Source organism: Labrus bergylta, chromosome 23 (genome assembly GCF_963930695.1).
Source record: "Labrus bergylta chromosome 23, fLabBer1.1, whole genome shotgun sequence".
NCBI classification, from domain to species: domain Eukaryota; kingdom Metazoa; phylum Chordata; class Actinopteri; order Labriformes; family Labridae; genus Labrus; species Labrus bergylta.
Window position 1 is genome coordinate 13,490,259 of NC_089217.1, and position 16,979 is coordinate 13,507,237.

Genomic DNA, 16,979 nt, shown 5'->3' on the forward strand with positions numbered 1-16,979 from the left:
TCCCACAGAATGACGCTGCATCTGGGTGGCCAAGTTGGCGGAGGGTTAGGTGACAACGATCAACCTAAACTATAATTTGCTCCTTCTATCTGCTCGGCCTCAAGCCCTCATCACAAAGCGTCAAGAGCTAATGATATCCAGGTTCAAAAACGCCAAATAGTTCCCTTTCTCCGTGCAGTTTGCATCTCGTTTTGGTCCTTAATGTGCGTCTTTTCAGGGTTTATTTTGATGCCAGACTTGAAGGAAAACAAAAAAAACGTGCACCCCAGTGTGTAACGATGTAACGTCTTCCTTGTGACAAAGTGTGGAGCTGCTTACAGCCCCAGACTGATTTAACCGTCGGTTATATTAATGACAGTAATGTCAAAGACATAATAGCAAACTTAATATACGGGAACTTTATTTTTAAGGTCATACAGAGTGTTTTCTAATCACTGGAAAGTTTGCATGTGACATGTCTTGGCGGCACATTTCCCATAAAGTCTCAGCAGACGTTTTTTTGCTCCGCTCTATCTGAGTGTAGCTGTTAGCGCTGATGTTTGTGAATCAGACACTTGTTTTGCAATAAGGCTGATTTGCACAGAAAAAAAGACGTGTTTCCCCTCCAAATGACAACCAGAACCGGTGCACACAGACGTGTTGCTGTGCATGTGGGATGAATTTAACCGCCTGCATGTGTTTAGAAAATCGGGCGCCAAGTGTGTAGAAAAACGTCAGCAGCAGCTGCACAAAAATACTAAAACGAAGGCGTAAGAAGCTGCTGTTTTAATGTGAGATGTCGGACCCTAATCCAGGAATTCACAGAGGGGACGTCTTTCTTTTCAGCTTGTCCACCTTCAAAATAAAAGCACCAGATGTCAAACTGTTTGCAAAGGGGAAGCTGAAAGTCACGGAGGAGATAAATATTTGACAGATGCAGTTTGGAGAGCGAGCGTGCGACTGTGCAGGATGAAACATCCACTGTCGCACGCTGTTAGGATACGCTGAAAGACTTCAAAAAGGAGCCAAAGCATCTGCTTCTCTCAGTAACAATTCATAAAGTCGACTATAAAAGGAACACGAGCTGCCCCGAAATCTTAATGCCCGCCCAAGAAGTGCTGTGTGTGAGGAAGACAAACCTGGTCCTTTGAGAGACAAAGAGGTAAAATCAGTTATTGTAAGAGAGCGCCGTCACTAGAGATGTTTCCTGTCACCTAGAATGTCTTTCATTTTAGCCAATGGGCAACTAGACCTCGCATGTGTAGGGAGGAAAGTTCTGCATATTTCAAAACTCCAAACATCAATAACGTCGGAGATTATTGACCCTGCTATTCCTGCAGATGGATTTAATACCAGTTTTTCTCCCTGACACGAGCTATTACACATCTTGTCATGCCGATAAATATTAGAAAAGTACAGACCAAGCCGGGGGGGGGGGACTAGAAGTTAACAAGCTGCCATTACTGCAGTGGCGTCTCACCACAACATCTGCTGGTTTGGGTGAAAGCAAGTTTCTACTTTTAACGTTACTTTGAATTCAAACTTCATTGTCAACAACGGTGTGAAGTACAACATGAAATGCCTTAAAAAGCCTATAAAATACATATTTCACAGAGGCACTCAGTGAGAGAACCGCACTGGCTCTACTGATGCTGAAAGTGTCGGACAAACCCTCAAAGACATTTGAAACGCAGTATAACGCCGTCTCTCCGGAGCGTTTGTCAAAGTGGGGAGAACTCTGGTTGCATAAAGCTTATTCAGACGGCTTTAAGAAGAACAAGAGATCCTTTATTAATCCAACAAGGGGAAATGACTTGTGGTGTCGTAAAATTACTGTCTGAAACACACACACACATGCACAAACACTAATGGAGAATGGGACTGGACTCTTAAGATTAGTGGTTCTCAACTCGTGGGTCGCAGAGCTGTTTTCAGTGGGTCGCAAAAGTGTGCCCGGAAATAAAAAGTCTATGAAGCGTTTTTAAAAACATTTGTTCCGTTACTGTTTGAGTTCCTAACTGCACTATTGTTCAGTAAATGAATCTCATTGGTTAAAAAATCTCTGAAATTTGGATCATGATTTCCCATGAAGGAGCTGGTGGTGGGTTCTGAGGCTACACCAGTTGAGAACCAGTGCTTCAGATTACCCTTGTTTGACCCCACCCTCGGCCCTTGAGTTAAAATTAAAAGGCCAGAGAGCCCACTTGATAAATTGCTGGCATTGTTGGACAACAACTGACTGGGACACAGAGACCAGACGCCGACACTGTATCACCTTTAAGAGCGTGTTGTTGTGCACAGCGAGGACACGGAGCCCATTTAAAAGCTCTTTACGGCAAATGGAATTTGTGCGCGCCTGTGTGTGTTTGTGTGTGTTTTAGAAGAAGTGGTCGCACGCCAGCAGGCACAGGTTTCTAAAAACACTTGCCCTTGTGAACCCGCTCTGTCACGCTCAAAGCCTTTTGATAACCGAGGGTCGAATGAGAGATAGATAACGGGTGGCAGCGTCACGCGATGCATCAATAGCACTCTCCGTCCGCTGACACCAGAAGGTCACTCCCGTCTCCTGAACCTCTCCGGCCATAGTTAGGCAATAACTCTGAGCATGGGAGAGAAAATCTGTGACGGAGTGCCGAGAGAAAAGAGAACATGGGGATGAATCGAGTGTCGATGAACGCATCGTCAACCTGCTCCGGTAGATTGCTTCAGCTAGTAGACGCTGAAATGGCTGAAAAGAAGGTCGACTAAGAGCTCATGTTTTTGTCCCCGACCGCCTCAGATTGTTATTCTAAGAGTCTGACGTCATCACAGAGGCATCGCTCCCGGAAACACATTCCTGTTTTGACCCTCCTCAGCCTAGTGTTGTAGTATTCTAGACCGGTCTCGAGACCACTTTTTGAAGGTCTCATCTTGGAATCTAAAGCATGTTTACTCTGTCTTGTCTCGGCCTCAGACTTTCTAAAAGAAAGAATAACTTAAATTCATTCATGACTTGATTTTTATCCTCTGGTTTTTGCCACAACCTTCCCGGTGTTACGGTCTAAGTGAGTGGTATTTATGGCATTGGTCCTGTCTCGGTCCCTAATTGTCTCGGCCTTGGCCTTGCCTTGGTCTTGATCTTGATCTTGTCTCGGATACATTAGCTCATCAGTAAACATATTCGCTTCCTCAGGTCGGTTTCCCCCGGTGGTCTTGACTACGGTCAACTTGGAGGTTGTTTTAATCAGAGGTGGGGAGGGGGGATTGCTTTCTCAAATAAATAAAAATGACTGGCTCTGTTTCAAGGGTCCAGCAGAAGTTGTTAAACTTGTAAGCTAAATATTTGTCGACGTCTAGAGGACAATTTAAGATATTATTATCAACGGTGTTATTTATGTTCAGAAGCATTTCAGACTGTTTCTGAAACTCACAGACAACATAGAAGATACAGAAAGCACCCGGTGGTGAAGCTGCAGAGCTTCTTTTGTAAACCATTCAGTTAAAAATTAGGCCAATGTGTCACAGATAAACAAACAGGAATCAGAAATAAATCAAGATGAAAGCACGTTGGAGTCTCGCAGACCTGTTCTGCTTTTTCAAAATATTCCTAAATTGGGAAAAAAAAAGTGCTCTAATGATGTTTCTGCGTGTTTATGTTTCAGTCTAGTTGAGGTTCTGGTTAGTGTTTAATCTGTCGAGCCGGATGCCGTGAACCCTGCGGCTGACACCGCTCTGATTTAAAGGTCAACAGCCCCTTTCAATCGTCCTCGCTGCAGCTGCGGTAACATATCTTCTTCCTGTGATCCTGCAGAGCAAAAACACATCACCGCTGCAGAGCACAAACACATCACTGCTGCAGCCTCGAGGGGAGCCTGCCAATTCTCCAGGTACATTTATCGCAGTTAGACCTTCATCCTTGTGTACGGCGGAGACTACTACTACTACTACTACTACTAATTATCGCCTGGTGACAAGACCGCTGTGGTTTCCAATGTCAGCTTGAGGGAATATGGGAATGTCTGACGGTTGCCAGGTTTCCCATGACAACCACTGTGAGAATCTGCAAACCGATTCTTGGTCTTTGGATTCCATCAGTGGCATTTTTTTTAAACATATATAAGGCAGAGATGGAAAACCATGAGCAGCACAGGCATCTGATTTAGAGACAATATCATCCCGAATCAGAACCAGTCCCTGTGTCAGAAATCCCAAACTGGTCTGTGCAAACATCCATACAGCTTACGATCCTCTTTGAAGCATTGCAACAAAGTGTAGCCTGCTTTTGCACTACAGCAGCAGTCATAGTATGATAGAAACAGACTGTAGGTTTCACATGAGTGAGCATGCATGTTCTCACCGAGTTCGTTGAGGCTCTGAGCCGCCTTGGTGATCTCCCGGCTGCCCCCCTGCAGCTGTCCCTGCAGCCTCTTGCTGAGGTACAAGATGCGGATGATCCTCCGCAGCAGGTCACAGGCCACCTGGGGAGACGCAGAGGAACATGAAACATAAAAACAATCATTAACTCTGAGGCAATGATGTCATGTGTTCAGGTGAGACAGCTGACAGTCATTGCAACAGATGCCACACACGGCAATAAATATGACGATTGTTTACGAGTTAAATTCAAATAAAAATGGGAAAGCTTGTTTGTGCAATATGTTGTTTATATCGAGCACGTATGTCTCTTCTTCCAAATACTGACTTTAAAGGTCACATTCTGTAAAATCCACTTCCCCATGTTATGTTTCTCTAACACTAATATGTGTCTCTAGTCTGTCTACAAACACCCCAAAGAAGAGAGAAGTCCATCCTCTTCGTCTTTTTCCTGCTCCACTTTTCAGAAAATGTGTGCTCAAACAGGCCGTTTGGAGATTTTCCCTTCATGACATCACGAAGGGCAGTAACCCCTCCCACCAGGTGGGTGACACTCCCACAGCTAGGTGTTTGTTCTGCCTTCTCAAAGTAAACAAAAGTGAATGAATGACATGCAGGAAAGGAGCCACAAGTCGGACTCAATCCCGGGCTGTCTGTCCGCCTGGAGGACTACATCCTCCGAACATGTGGGGGAACCTGACTGCTAGTCCGACCCCGCCCCAGCATTCTTGGCTGTTTTCCAAGCAGCCTACTTCATACTGCTATCGAACGAAGTCTGTACTTCATAATAAGTTCAACAGTCATATGCAGTGTGGCTGCCAGATGGTGGTTATTTTGCAACCAGGCTAAGCTGGTTTCCGGTCTTTGAATGAGGAAGTAAACAACAGCCCAGCTGACGTCAAACGCCGCTACAGTGAAGCGTCCACTTAAGAGTCTGAAAAAAGCTGACGAGAGATTAATTTCGATTTTCATGATTTGGAGAATCAACAAAGGTAACTGGTGGTCTCTTTGTGTGGTTCGGTCTGATTGTGATTATTTTCCTCTGTAACGATGTACGTCGCTGTCCGGCATTTGGACCTCTGACCTGCCGCTTTGCATTGTGGGAAACAGCACACGAGGGTGGTCTGATGCAGACCGTAGATTTTTCCAGAATCAGAACAACATCCTGGTATTTGTGGCATACCGTGGCTCTCGCATTTGATCGCATACTGCATTTTGGACAGACTACTAATAAAGTAGGTGATTTAGAATACAGAGCATGTTTTTACTCAAACGACTCCTTTAGTTAGATCCAGTCTGATAAGTGTGATCTGACTGTTCCCTTTGGGAGGTAAGATCATGAGAAATGGAGGATGCCAGTGCGGTAGAGGCTTTTCAAGGGTTATTAGTGGATGGATGAGAGGACAATAGATTTATTTGTTAAGCGCTCGTCCTGATTCAGAGAGATCTTTAAAACATGTGCAGTCACATTATCTGCCGGAGGTGGACCAAGACGAGAGAAGGAGGCCTCGGGGTCCGTTCAGAGACAGATCAGCTGTTTGAGTCTCATCCAGTTCATACTGAAGACTCAGACTGAAAACAAATCCCTCCTGTCTGACACACACACACACAAACTCTGAGTGACAAAGAGCCATTAGCCCTGAAGAGAGACCTCAGAATCAGGCTGACCTTTTTACAGCCGCTGTTTCATCAATATTTCATCACGTTTCCCCTCGGCTACACAAACACAACAAACTGCAGCTCAGCATTCTTACTGAGCTGCACACACAGCGGCCCGCAGCTCTCCACAATATAAATCTCAAGCCTACATACACACACTGCTGCGCTCTCCTACACACTGTCGATTTTCTCTGTGGGTTCTTTAGAAAGCTTCGGAATCGAATGTGAAACAATGTTCTTTTGTAAAGCAGCCTCGCATAGATGGTTTTCTGCCGCTGATATCTTCATCGTGAAGTGTGTGAGGAGTACGGATGTCAAAACGTTCATACCACGTTAATTAAAACTATACAGTCTTTGATTTTCATTGATTAAAAGTATCAAGAAGTACCAAAGCTTTTGAACCCAAATAGAGAGAGAGCAGCAATTGCACAAACATCTTGGCATCGTTTGGGGTCAGAATCCTTGCAGAGGGGTGTGTACAATTTAGACGATGTGCAGGAGTTTGCCTGCAACTTCGGGTGACCACATCACCCCCCCTTGTCCTTCAAAATCTCCACTGCCTCCCTGTCCCCATCCAATGCAAAATCCTGCACCTCACTCACAAAGCTTTTAACTACCATGCTTGTCTCACCCTAACTTTCAGTCAAGCTAACGACAGGCTGAGAAGCTGGAGCTGAGGCGGGTTTTAAGCCTCCTGACAAACCGCAACATCGCACCCGCCTGTCATCAGGTCAGCTACACGCCTAACTATGCATAACATGTATCCTTCATCGAATCACAACAGATGAATCATGAAAACGTTCACCACCCCGTACAGTGTGTGCCAATCGAGACATGAGCTAATCAGACCTGTTTGGTTTTTTGAACCAGGCTGTTCAAACAGTTCTGACACTCTGTGACTGTTTAGCGTTCATCAGAGTGACAGTGTGAAACTGTCGGGTTGTTTTGGCGTACAGTGATCTGTAACGCCTACAGGAGAGGAGTGTAGGACACAACAGTTTGTGTCCGGGGTGTGAGGGTTCTGCATGGATGCTACCTGCCCCGTTTCCTGGCCCTGAGCTGGTTTAAGTCCTGGAAGGAGGGCAGGTCAGCACAGAAGATGCTTTTCTGCAGTCTCCACCACACAGAACATAAAGTGTCTTTGAGGGCCGTAAAACGCTTTAAATGGGTGCATTATACTTCTGTTTGTGTTACCATGGTATCAAAGCAGGTAGGTGACAGCCCGAGTGTGGAGACTCACCTGCAGTCTGGCCAGCTGCGTGATCCGTGCCACGATCTTGTTGTAGGGGTCAACAATCTTTGTCCTGATTCTGAAGAAACACAAGCAAGGTTTCAGTCTCTCAGATATCACACACGGTGCTTCTACAGGAACACATCTGTACCTGTCAACAGCCGCCTGCAGAGCGCTGATCCTCGTCTGCATCATCTGAAGAACCCCTGAAACAACAACGACAACAAAATGTTTTCCTTTAAGCACATTGCTTCTCTGATTTCTCTGTTTTAATCTGAGGATACCAGCTCCCTCTAGTGGTGAAACGCCCGAACTGTAACAGTAGAGGCAGAGTTTTAAAAACCAGGTTGCAGCCGGTCATAATCGTTGGTTTGAACAAGCTTCCCATGTGCATCCACAAGCTGAAAGATTAATGCAAAGGTGTGAACCTGGGGATTAAATCTGGAAGGCCTGGGTCCAAAGTTTGGAGACAGAGTCTGTAGCTTATCCTTCAAAATAAAATACAGACTTCTCCGAAAGTAAAGCTGCTCCATCGTCCCTTCTGGGCCTCCGTACATGTGTGGTGGTGACTGTGTCTGCAGAGACTCTGTCCTCTGACTGGATTTTACTGTTCTGCTTTGTTCTGGTTGACTCGGACGTTTCTGGGCGGAGATGGCGTGTTTCCTCCAGCCAATGACAGCGCAGCAGGTGAGTTTAGGAGTGGATACAATTCAGGGATTGGATGATTCAAACCGGTGAATATGACGGACGTAGACGTAGCAGCAAAGAAGAGAAAATATAATCACAGTGAGGAGAAACACCAAGTGGATAAAGCTCGTTCTAAAACGAGGGTGAACCTTGTGTTGTCTTTTACCCGTGGACGTGGAGTTGTTCTGCTTCCTGTTGGACAGGCAGGTGACAAACACCGGCGGTTAGCCTGTGCTAGCGTTGCGTTAGCTTGCAGTGTAGGTACAAGCAGTAAACGTACACACTACGTCCTGCAGAGAGGGAGAGCTTCTAGAGGAGGAGGGGCCCAGTTTGAATTGTTGTGTTTACAAACTGCTAAACATATTTCTACTGACTCCACCTTTAACATTAAGACAACATGTTTCAACAAAGTATCACGTGGTGTAGAGGCAAAAAAAAGTTTGAGAATCCCTGCTATAGATAACCTTCAATCACTGTGATCTCAGTGAGATCCTTCACACAAACACCACACACTATTCTGATAATCTGCTCCTACACGTGGTATATAAAAAAACATTGCACAATCAGATAGACTGAAACCACCAGCAGCTCAAGGTAAATATATGTACGAAGCTGTTCTTGTAGGCTTTGTTCTTTTTCTCATGAAGGGACTCTTACCTTCAAGAGACTCGATCCCAGTCGCCTGTGACAGCAGGTCTTCATGTCTGGCCACAACCTGAAAGAAGTACAAATACGTGCTTACCACAGCGTTCCTTGCTTGAACAAATCTAAACATATTTGACTGAATCTCTTGCCATGTTTAGTCCATCCAGTGAAGAGTATTATTACCCCCCTGCACCCTATGACATCCATGGTGTACTTTATGTCTGTCCTCTTATACTGTTGAAAAATCAATGCAGTGTACCTGGCTGTGCAGCTCCTTGTCCAGCTGACTGATGCCCTGCGCCAGCTTGGCCAGCTGCTCAGCGATGACAGCATGGTGGATGGCCTGGGCTGTGTACGTCTTCACGTCGAAATCCTCGGCAAGGAAGTCAGTGTAGCACTCTGCGCACACACACACACACACACACACACACACACACACACACACACACACACACACACACACACACACACACACACACACACACACACACACATCAGCAGCAAATCCTCAAACCATTCATCACGTTCACGCTTTAATCAAATATCAGGCTCTGGGTTGTAGCAACTTAAAAAAAGATCTGTATCAGTGTATCGGTGGCCCTGAAGGTCAACTGCACAAATATTACATGATTGCAAAAAAAAGAAATATCAACATTTCACATTTCAACAGACGCAAAAAAAAAATTCAGAAACAGGAAAGGGAAGCACTATACTACTTGTTTTTGATCATCGGCAGCCGCCGCCATGCTGGAAATGCTATAGTGTTTGAGTTAATTAAAGGTAAATTCTGCTCAAATTGCATAGCGATACTTTGACATTTTAGTCATATTCCATATTTTATTTTGAAAAATCTATGACAGGTGACAAAGATCTTTCAATGGATTATTTTTCCTCATGTCCCTGACTGTGGTCATGAGAATTGTATTTTATAACTCAGCCAGGGACATGGGGAACAAAAATCATTTGAAAGATCTTTGTCACCTGTCATAGATTTTTCAAAATAAAATATTGAATATGACTAAAATATCAAAGTGTCTCTATGCAATTCGAGCAGACTTTACCTTTAATTATCAAATTAAAACCATACAGTAAAAATCTCCTGAACGGCTCACTTCACGCGGTGACTCATCCATTCACATCTCTATGCAGCTGACGAAGCAGCATGTGGCCACAGGAGCTGGGGATCGAACCCCTGACCTTCTGGGTTAGAGAGACGACCGACACTTCCAGTGAACCACAGCCGCCCACTAAGTGCAATGTTTTTCATGAAACATTTGTACAGCTGAGCCTCACAGGCCACCGTACTACATCTCGTTTCTCTGACGCTCACTCTGCTGTCTCTCCGTCTGCATTTCCATGTTAATGTTTCTGTCACTAATACACAGTTTATTACTATTATATGAACAGCTGTACATAGCGTCAGTGCAATGCATTTCCTTTGCCTCTAACAACACGTTGTCGATAAATTCCTTCAATGAAGACACACACGTCATAATAAAACATCAGCTGTAACGGGAAAAGTGCAGCTAGCAGCCGCGTGAGTCACAAACTTCCAAAGAGCTGATGATGTAATGTTTCAGGGATGTCGGTTAACAAACACAAACACGCTTTGGGATGAGAAACGACGGTAATTAATGTGTTTTCACCATCTTTCAGAAGTGATTTCGTGGAAGCTTCTCCGCCGTCCTCCATGTTGGTACTTCCGCAGTGTGACGTGTGCGACGTGTGACGTTGCATGAACCTTAAAGGGCCACGCACCAAATTTCTCACCGCTATTTTGTATGTTTGTTCCTTTTTTGCTCTCTTCTTTATTGCATTATTGGCGGATAACGTTGCAGCTGCTTATAGGTTGAACCTTTTAACAGTATTAACAAGACAAAACAACAGATGCCAGGGAATAAAATGTAGGCAGTTTTGCAGAGCCAGAGAAAATACTTTTTTTGTTGCATTTTCATAGAAAGGAAAATGTTGTTGACGGTAAATGTTTTTTTGATAATAGTTACAAAGGTTAGGGCATGATATCCATAAGGAGTAGGGCTGGGCGATATGACCTCATATCAACATCACAATTAATGGAACATTTTACCTCAATGATGATTAATCATCACTTTATTCTATCCATCAGTATTCATACAGTTCTGGTTAATTTATTCCTGTTGTTCTTATCCATCATTGCACTACGGCCACTTTATTTATCTAATTTTTACCTTTACAGTTATATTGTATATATTAGTTCTGTTGTTCCATTATTCACCATGCACCTTAATAACTTATCATTTAGTATTTGCCTACTTACACATAGTTCTGTATATATATATTTATTTCTTGTTTACTGCATATAGTTCTGTTTACATCTGTTTACATCTGTTAGTCCGATCACTGTCCACTTATATCTACTCTTATATCTATATTTTGTATTTTTAAGTTAAGTTTAAGCTTTAAGTTGTATTTAAATTGACACATTTAGGTTAAAATGTTTTGTTTACTTGCACTGTTGTTAATTTACTGCTCTGTGTGCCTTTGAATTGCCCCCCGGGGACAAATAAAGTTTTTTGAATTGAATTGAATTAATGAACGATTATTTTGTTTTTGTTTTGAAATGGACTCATCTTGGTTTTTCGTTTGTGATTCAATGTGTTAAAAAAAAAAGAGACCAGTACGCCTTATTTCATGGTCCCATTTTTAATGAAATTCAAAAGTAACATAAAAAAAGAAACTGGCAACAACTTATTTGTCCCAGTTTCTTAGTTTGATTCATCATATAAAACACTGGAAAAGGAAAAAAAGGAAATGAAACCATCAAGACGAGGAAGTCAGATTCTATCCCTAACAAAGGTCAAACATGAAGACAAAACGCCAACATTACAGGCGACAGTTATAAAAAAAAAAAAACTTTAAGACCAGAATACATTTCTGAGCATGGAGTTGAAGCTTATCTGATATTTAACCAGAGCAGAAAAAAACTGTTAAGTGTTTATAAAAGCACATTTTAATGCTGAACTTGTATTAGGCTGTGTCCGAAACCACAAACTGCCTACTACTACATACTCAAAATTTATAAACTGCTTAACCTGACCGTACAACATACTAAACTACGGGTCACGGGACGTACTTCCAGCCCGAGCCCAGTTTGATGAGCTAGCATCAAGCTAGCGCAACCGTCAATCTGTAAATATAATACAACAACAAAATGCAAACGTTCATTACATTCTTTGCCAATATGTAAAAAGTATTTCAGCTTGGAACTTTCATTTTAAGCCGCTAGTTGGCTGCATGGCTAGCTCTAAGATTGTGCATTTATTTTGTGTTATGGTTTATCAGATAAAGACAGATACAACATAGACAAACTGAAACCAGCAATCCAATGCAAGTATTACAGTTTTCATAGCGGGTGCAGTAAAAGATGCAAATAAATCTGTGTCTGCAGCGTGTGTGCTGTGAATCATTTCTTCTGATATGACCCGGCGACTAGAGCTCGTAGGTCATGGAGAGGCATCACCATTGATTTCAGTCTGTTTCACCACCATGAAAAACTCCTCACAGGAGCTTCAAGATCATTATCACATGTTGAGTGTTAATTAAACATTGTTTGGGCTAACTTTTCTAAAGTGCTATAACTCAGTGGTTTCCCACCTTTTTCCCTTGGAGCCCTTCCTGCTACTTGTATCTCAGAATATCTGCCTATACACACTTGTATAAACGATCCGGTAATTTTAGTCAATATAAATCGTATTCTGAAAATCTCTGAGCAGACAAAGCCTTGAAAGGTTTTTAGTACCGTATCAAAATCTGGTTTTGTGACATCCGTTGTGGCTTGCAATGCGTTGTAATAAGCTGTTTTCACATCTTTATTACTCGTGAAAATATCTTGAGAATTTCAGGAGGACTGAGGCATCAAATGAGGCTTTGAGTGGTCAGAGGAGGAAGGATCAGGGGGGCAGCATTGGCACCACCACAAACACTACAGGGGCTGAAGTACGGGTACAGTTTCTCAGTGAAGTTACAGCCGGTGAACGAGTAGATGAGAGCTGCTGCATCCGCGTCATAAAAAGAGACCACACCCCCCTCATAATCCACAAACACGCCCACCTTCTGAGGCTTCGATTTCAGGACGAGAAGGACACCAGGACCAGCGAGAGCTTTGTAATCTTTTCCGTTCCTCAACCACACAGTCCAGAAGCCGTTCTTAGGTGACAGTGTGACTTTTCCCTTCCTGATGATCGATTCACCGGCCACTCCTACATCCCAGTCAGTCTTCTCCTTAACCAGAACTTCGTAGTAAGATCTTCCCGAGGAGAAACTCTGCTTTCCCAAGACGCCGTTACAAGTGGTGAATCTCTGCGGGTAGTCTGGGAGAATCTGCTGTGTCTCCACAGATTTGACTCGTTTCTGATCGTCAGACAGAATGAGATAAGGATTTGCAGTGTCAGGATCCAGAGTGACATCCACTGCATATTGCTGGACTCTCTTCAGCTCCACATCAGCACACATCTTCCTCATCTTCTCATTAAGTGTGCCCGCCAGCTGAGCCACAGCGCTCCTCACAGTCCCCTCATGCGATGAGTGAACTCTGACCTCCGTCCAGATGTGGGTGGGTGGAGCAGGGTTCAGGGATGGGAGGTTTTGGAGGAACTGGAGGTGGTCTTCAGTGCGTGAGAGCTGCTCCACTTCAGCGCTTCTCTTCATCAGCTCAGAGATTTCATCTTCCAGCTCTTTGATGAAGCCTTCAGCCTGTTTCTCTGTTTTGTTGTGCTCCTCTTCAAGTAAGTCAAGAAGCTGAGCCAGGCCTTCCTCAACAGACCGGATCAGAGCGGTGAAGACCTGCATGCTGGCCGCTGTCTCTCGGTCAGTATCTTCCCTGCTGAGCTTCACCGACTGCCTGATCTTCTCGATCTTCACTCGTCTCTTCTGAATCTTCTGCTGAATTTCGGCGTCTAACTTCACCAGTTTGTCCCTCTTTACCTTGTACTCTTCCATCATGGGAACAAAGACATGTTGCTTGTGTTCTGACTCAGTGCAGAACTGACAAACACACCTCTGATCCGTCTTGCAGAACATCTCCAGAGGTCTGCCGTGACTCTTACAGATTCTGTCCTCCAGGTTCTCCACAGGATCGATCAGCTCGTGTCTCTTCAGGCCGGGGATTCTGTGATGAGGCTCCAGGTGAGTCTCACAGTAGGAGGTCAGACACACCAGGCAGGACTTCAGAGCCTTCATTTTGGATTCAGTGCAGACGTCACACAGAACTTCTCCAGAGTTGGTGTGTTTCTTCAGAGACATTCTGCTGCTTTTCTTTACAGAAGAGTGTCTGAACTGAGCAGCCATCTCTGATATGAACGTGTTGACGTGAAGCTCAGGTCTCCTGTTAAAAACCTTTGAACACAATGGACACTGACACGGGGCATTAACATCCCAGTGATGAGTGATGCAGCTCTTGCAGAAGTTGTGTCCACATGGTATGGAGACTGGATCAGTGAACACATCCAGACAGATGGAGCACAGAAACTGCTCTTCAGATAGCATGCAGCTGGCAGCAGACATTTCTATAAAACAAGATTGAAAATAAATCAAACTTTTTAATTGTTCTATTACCGATTATTAAAAGTTCATTAGACCTTTTACCGACATTTGGAAGAGCACGACCGATTAATCGGCCAGCCGATAATATCGGCCGATATTAGCATATCCTGTGACTATCGGTATCGGCTACTGGCATCACAGATATGTGCCGATATTACTCGATTAATTCACCAGTCAAATAGCATTTCATTTGAGTTTCATCGTATGACACTAGCAGTTCTCTGTCACCAGCAGAGGGCGCTATATGGATTATAAAAAGCATCATCACTCTCCAGAGTGTCGAGCAGTGATGCACGTACATGCTCAGTTACTTTCCAGCTGAGTGACCATCCTGTCTTTGTTATAAATCTTTTCCACAAGCGTTTGATAACTGCATATTAGGGATCAACACAAATAAGTGTGTATCTATCTCTGCAGATCGAACATAGATCTAAGAAAGATATCAGCCGATATATCTATTTTTTTACACTCTCAAATATCAATATCAGTATCGGCCCCAAAAATCTCATATCGGTCGGGCCCTAATATTTGAAACCGGCGTATCTAAACTAAAAATGAAAATCTTTCTGTCAAAATTTTGAATTTGGAATATAACAAACTCCAACCCAAGACTTTGTTTAAATGGATATTACTCATGTGACGTCTGGCCAATCAGATACTGTTGTGGGCGGAACAAATGGGTGAGGCATTGTAACAGACCCAGAAGGAAAGACACATTTGCAGCTGAGCAAAGGGCATTTTTTAATTAATTTTTCTATCATAGAGGGGAATAATAAAATGCCGGCCAAATGCAAAATACACACACATTCCTGAAACGAATTACCATCACATATCAGGGATTGTGAGAATGACTTAACCTTTATCAGAAAACGCACACATTGGTTAACGTAGTCATTTATAAAATCGGTCCTTTTCCCAGGGGTTTCTTGCTCTTCCTGTTTTTCAGATTAGCTAATTGAATGTATGTCTGTTATTTCTTACATGGAAATTGTCTCCATATTGTTTGTAAAATCGTCTGTGGGTTCTTTTGTGAGCTGTCCTGTAATTGTAAATGTGTTTGATGATATTCTTTAGTAACTACCTTATAGGACGTTTAGCTTTTGTGCTAATTCCAGCATATTTACATGGATGCTATATGCTGATATGATGATTAATGTGCACTGAGCTAATTCAATAAATAAAAAATGGAGAGTACACTGACCAACTGTAAGACACTTTTTAAGTATTTTTCCACATAGCTGATCATGTTTTGGTTGGATAGTTTCTGTGTTTATTTAAGCAGGTAAATGTGCAGACGAACCAGCAGGCCTCTCCTTCACACACTGCTGTACTAACTCTCCTTATGCTTTATATAGTTCAAGATATGTCTGGTCTAATAACATCAGTGTGACTATTAGTGAGGCTACAGTCCATCTCTGAACACAAACACACATCATAGTTTTTTCTAAATATAGTCTAACATCACCACAAATCTCCTCACAAATCAAAAGAAGCTACTTAAGTTGCGTGCAGGAGAAGCACCACTTTGCGCATGCGCATGGCACAGAAAAGTCCAAAATCAAAATTCTGGAAAAAACTCAAAACGAAAGATTGATCTCTTTGATATAATTGTCCCATAGACTGTAAATATTACGAGCAGAAAAATCAGAAAATAAAGTGTCTTTCCTTCTTTAAACTCACTAAATAACAAAAACTGACCTGATGATGATAATATTTGATTTATAGGCGTCACCTTACAGATCTGTTCTGTGATTCTACATTGAATAAAAAACTCAATGATGGGATAAGAACAATAAATCAAACATTACTCTGTTTAAACACACATCCTGCACGTTACTCACCTGAGTGTCTTTTAGTGTTTTTCTGTCAAAGTCAAGACGGAGAAGAAACTCTTTGACTCCTGGAGAGAAAATATTCTTCTGAAGAGATAAGTTTCAGTTTCATTTCTCTCTCTCTTTTTTGCCGCTTAAACTTTTCTCTCCCCTTTTTTTTTTTCTTATACCGTAAAACTTCAAATAAAAGCCCATCCCAATACGAGTCCCAGACTCCTTTTTACCGGCCTGGTGGTTGCTGCTAATTTATGATAAATAAAGGCAGCTCTCCATCAGAGGACCTTTTTGCATTTATTGTTGAAGAAGTTTGCAGATCACAAATAAGTAAAAATTGATGGCAGAGTCATTTTCATAGTGAATTTACATATTAAAAACATGAGCTACTATTTGGAGTTTTACGGTAAACTTTTTTTTTTTTTTTTTTTTTTTTTTAATAGGATAAGATAAGATAATCCTTTATTTATCCCAAAATGAGGAAATTTACAGTGTTACAGCAACAAAGAGCAAAGATTGCAGGGACAGTGCACATTAATGATCATACACGGAAATATGCCAGATTATAGTCAAAGGCTAATTTCCACCTGTAGTCCCTTGGCAGGTTGGTGGTAAACGCGTAAAAAAGTTGCATAAAACCACAATGACAAGCAACACCAATACAACAAGTAATGACAAAACAACAACATATACCGTACATGAATTAACAGAGACACATACCAGTATAAAGAGTGGCTGTTTGACTTTGTTCAGAACAAACCATGAAGTGACCATCAGAGTTCAAAGTGCTTCAGGTGCTGCTCAGGGAGGTAAAGTGTCGGAGTATTAAAGTGTCACAGTGCTGGAGTATTGCACATCATTAAGAGGGACTGTTGTAATTGCACAATCACCCTAGAGAGCTTGGAACTTTAAAGGACTTGAAGGAAAGCACAAACAAGAAGACGTACCAGTTAACTAAAAGGCAAAGGTACAAAGACAATTATCAAACACATCATAATAATAATAATAATTCCATTGAC

At 42.7% G+C, this 16,979-nt stretch overlaps 2 protein-coding genes across 3 annotated transcripts in view; both read right to left on the reverse strand.

The window, feature by feature from the left end:
- The window catches only part of cog5 (component of oligomeric golgi complex 5), a 49,524-nt gene extending 39,203 nt beyond the window's left edge, over positions 1-10,321 (reverse strand). For both annotated transcript variants that reach the window (XM_020644665.3, XM_020644664.3), the window contains exons 1-6: positions 10,201-10,321; positions 8,814-8,953; positions 8,567-8,624; positions 7,374-7,428; positions 7,232-7,301; positions 4,316-4,436 (exon numbers count right to left, since the gene is read on the reverse strand). In XM_020644665.3, coding sequence (XP_020500321.2) covers positions 4,316-4,436; positions 7,232-7,301; positions 7,374-7,428; positions 8,567-8,624; positions 8,814-8,953; positions 10,201-10,291 — 535 coding nt within the window. In that variant the 5' untranslated portion in view covers positions 10,292-10,321. The remainder of the gene's footprint in view (positions 1-4,315; positions 4,437-7,231; positions 7,302-7,373; positions 7,429-8,566; positions 8,625-8,813; positions 8,954-10,200) is intronic.
- An 896-nt stretch (positions 10,322-11,217) lies between these two features.
- LOC110004837 (E3 ubiquitin-protein ligase TRIM39-like) lies at positions 11,218-16,923 on the reverse strand. Its single transcript, XM_065951026.1, has 2 exons — positions 15,976-16,923; positions 11,218-14,097 (listed from the first exon to the last, which is right to left on the reverse strand). Exon 2 carries the CDS (start codon positions 14,093-14,095, stop codon positions 12,449-12,451), a length of 1,647 nt encoding a protein of 548 aa, XP_065807098.1. The 5' UTR covers positions 14,096-14,097; positions 15,976-16,923; the 3' UTR covers positions 11,218-12,448.
- Positions 16,924-16,979: the final 56 nt, after the last annotated feature.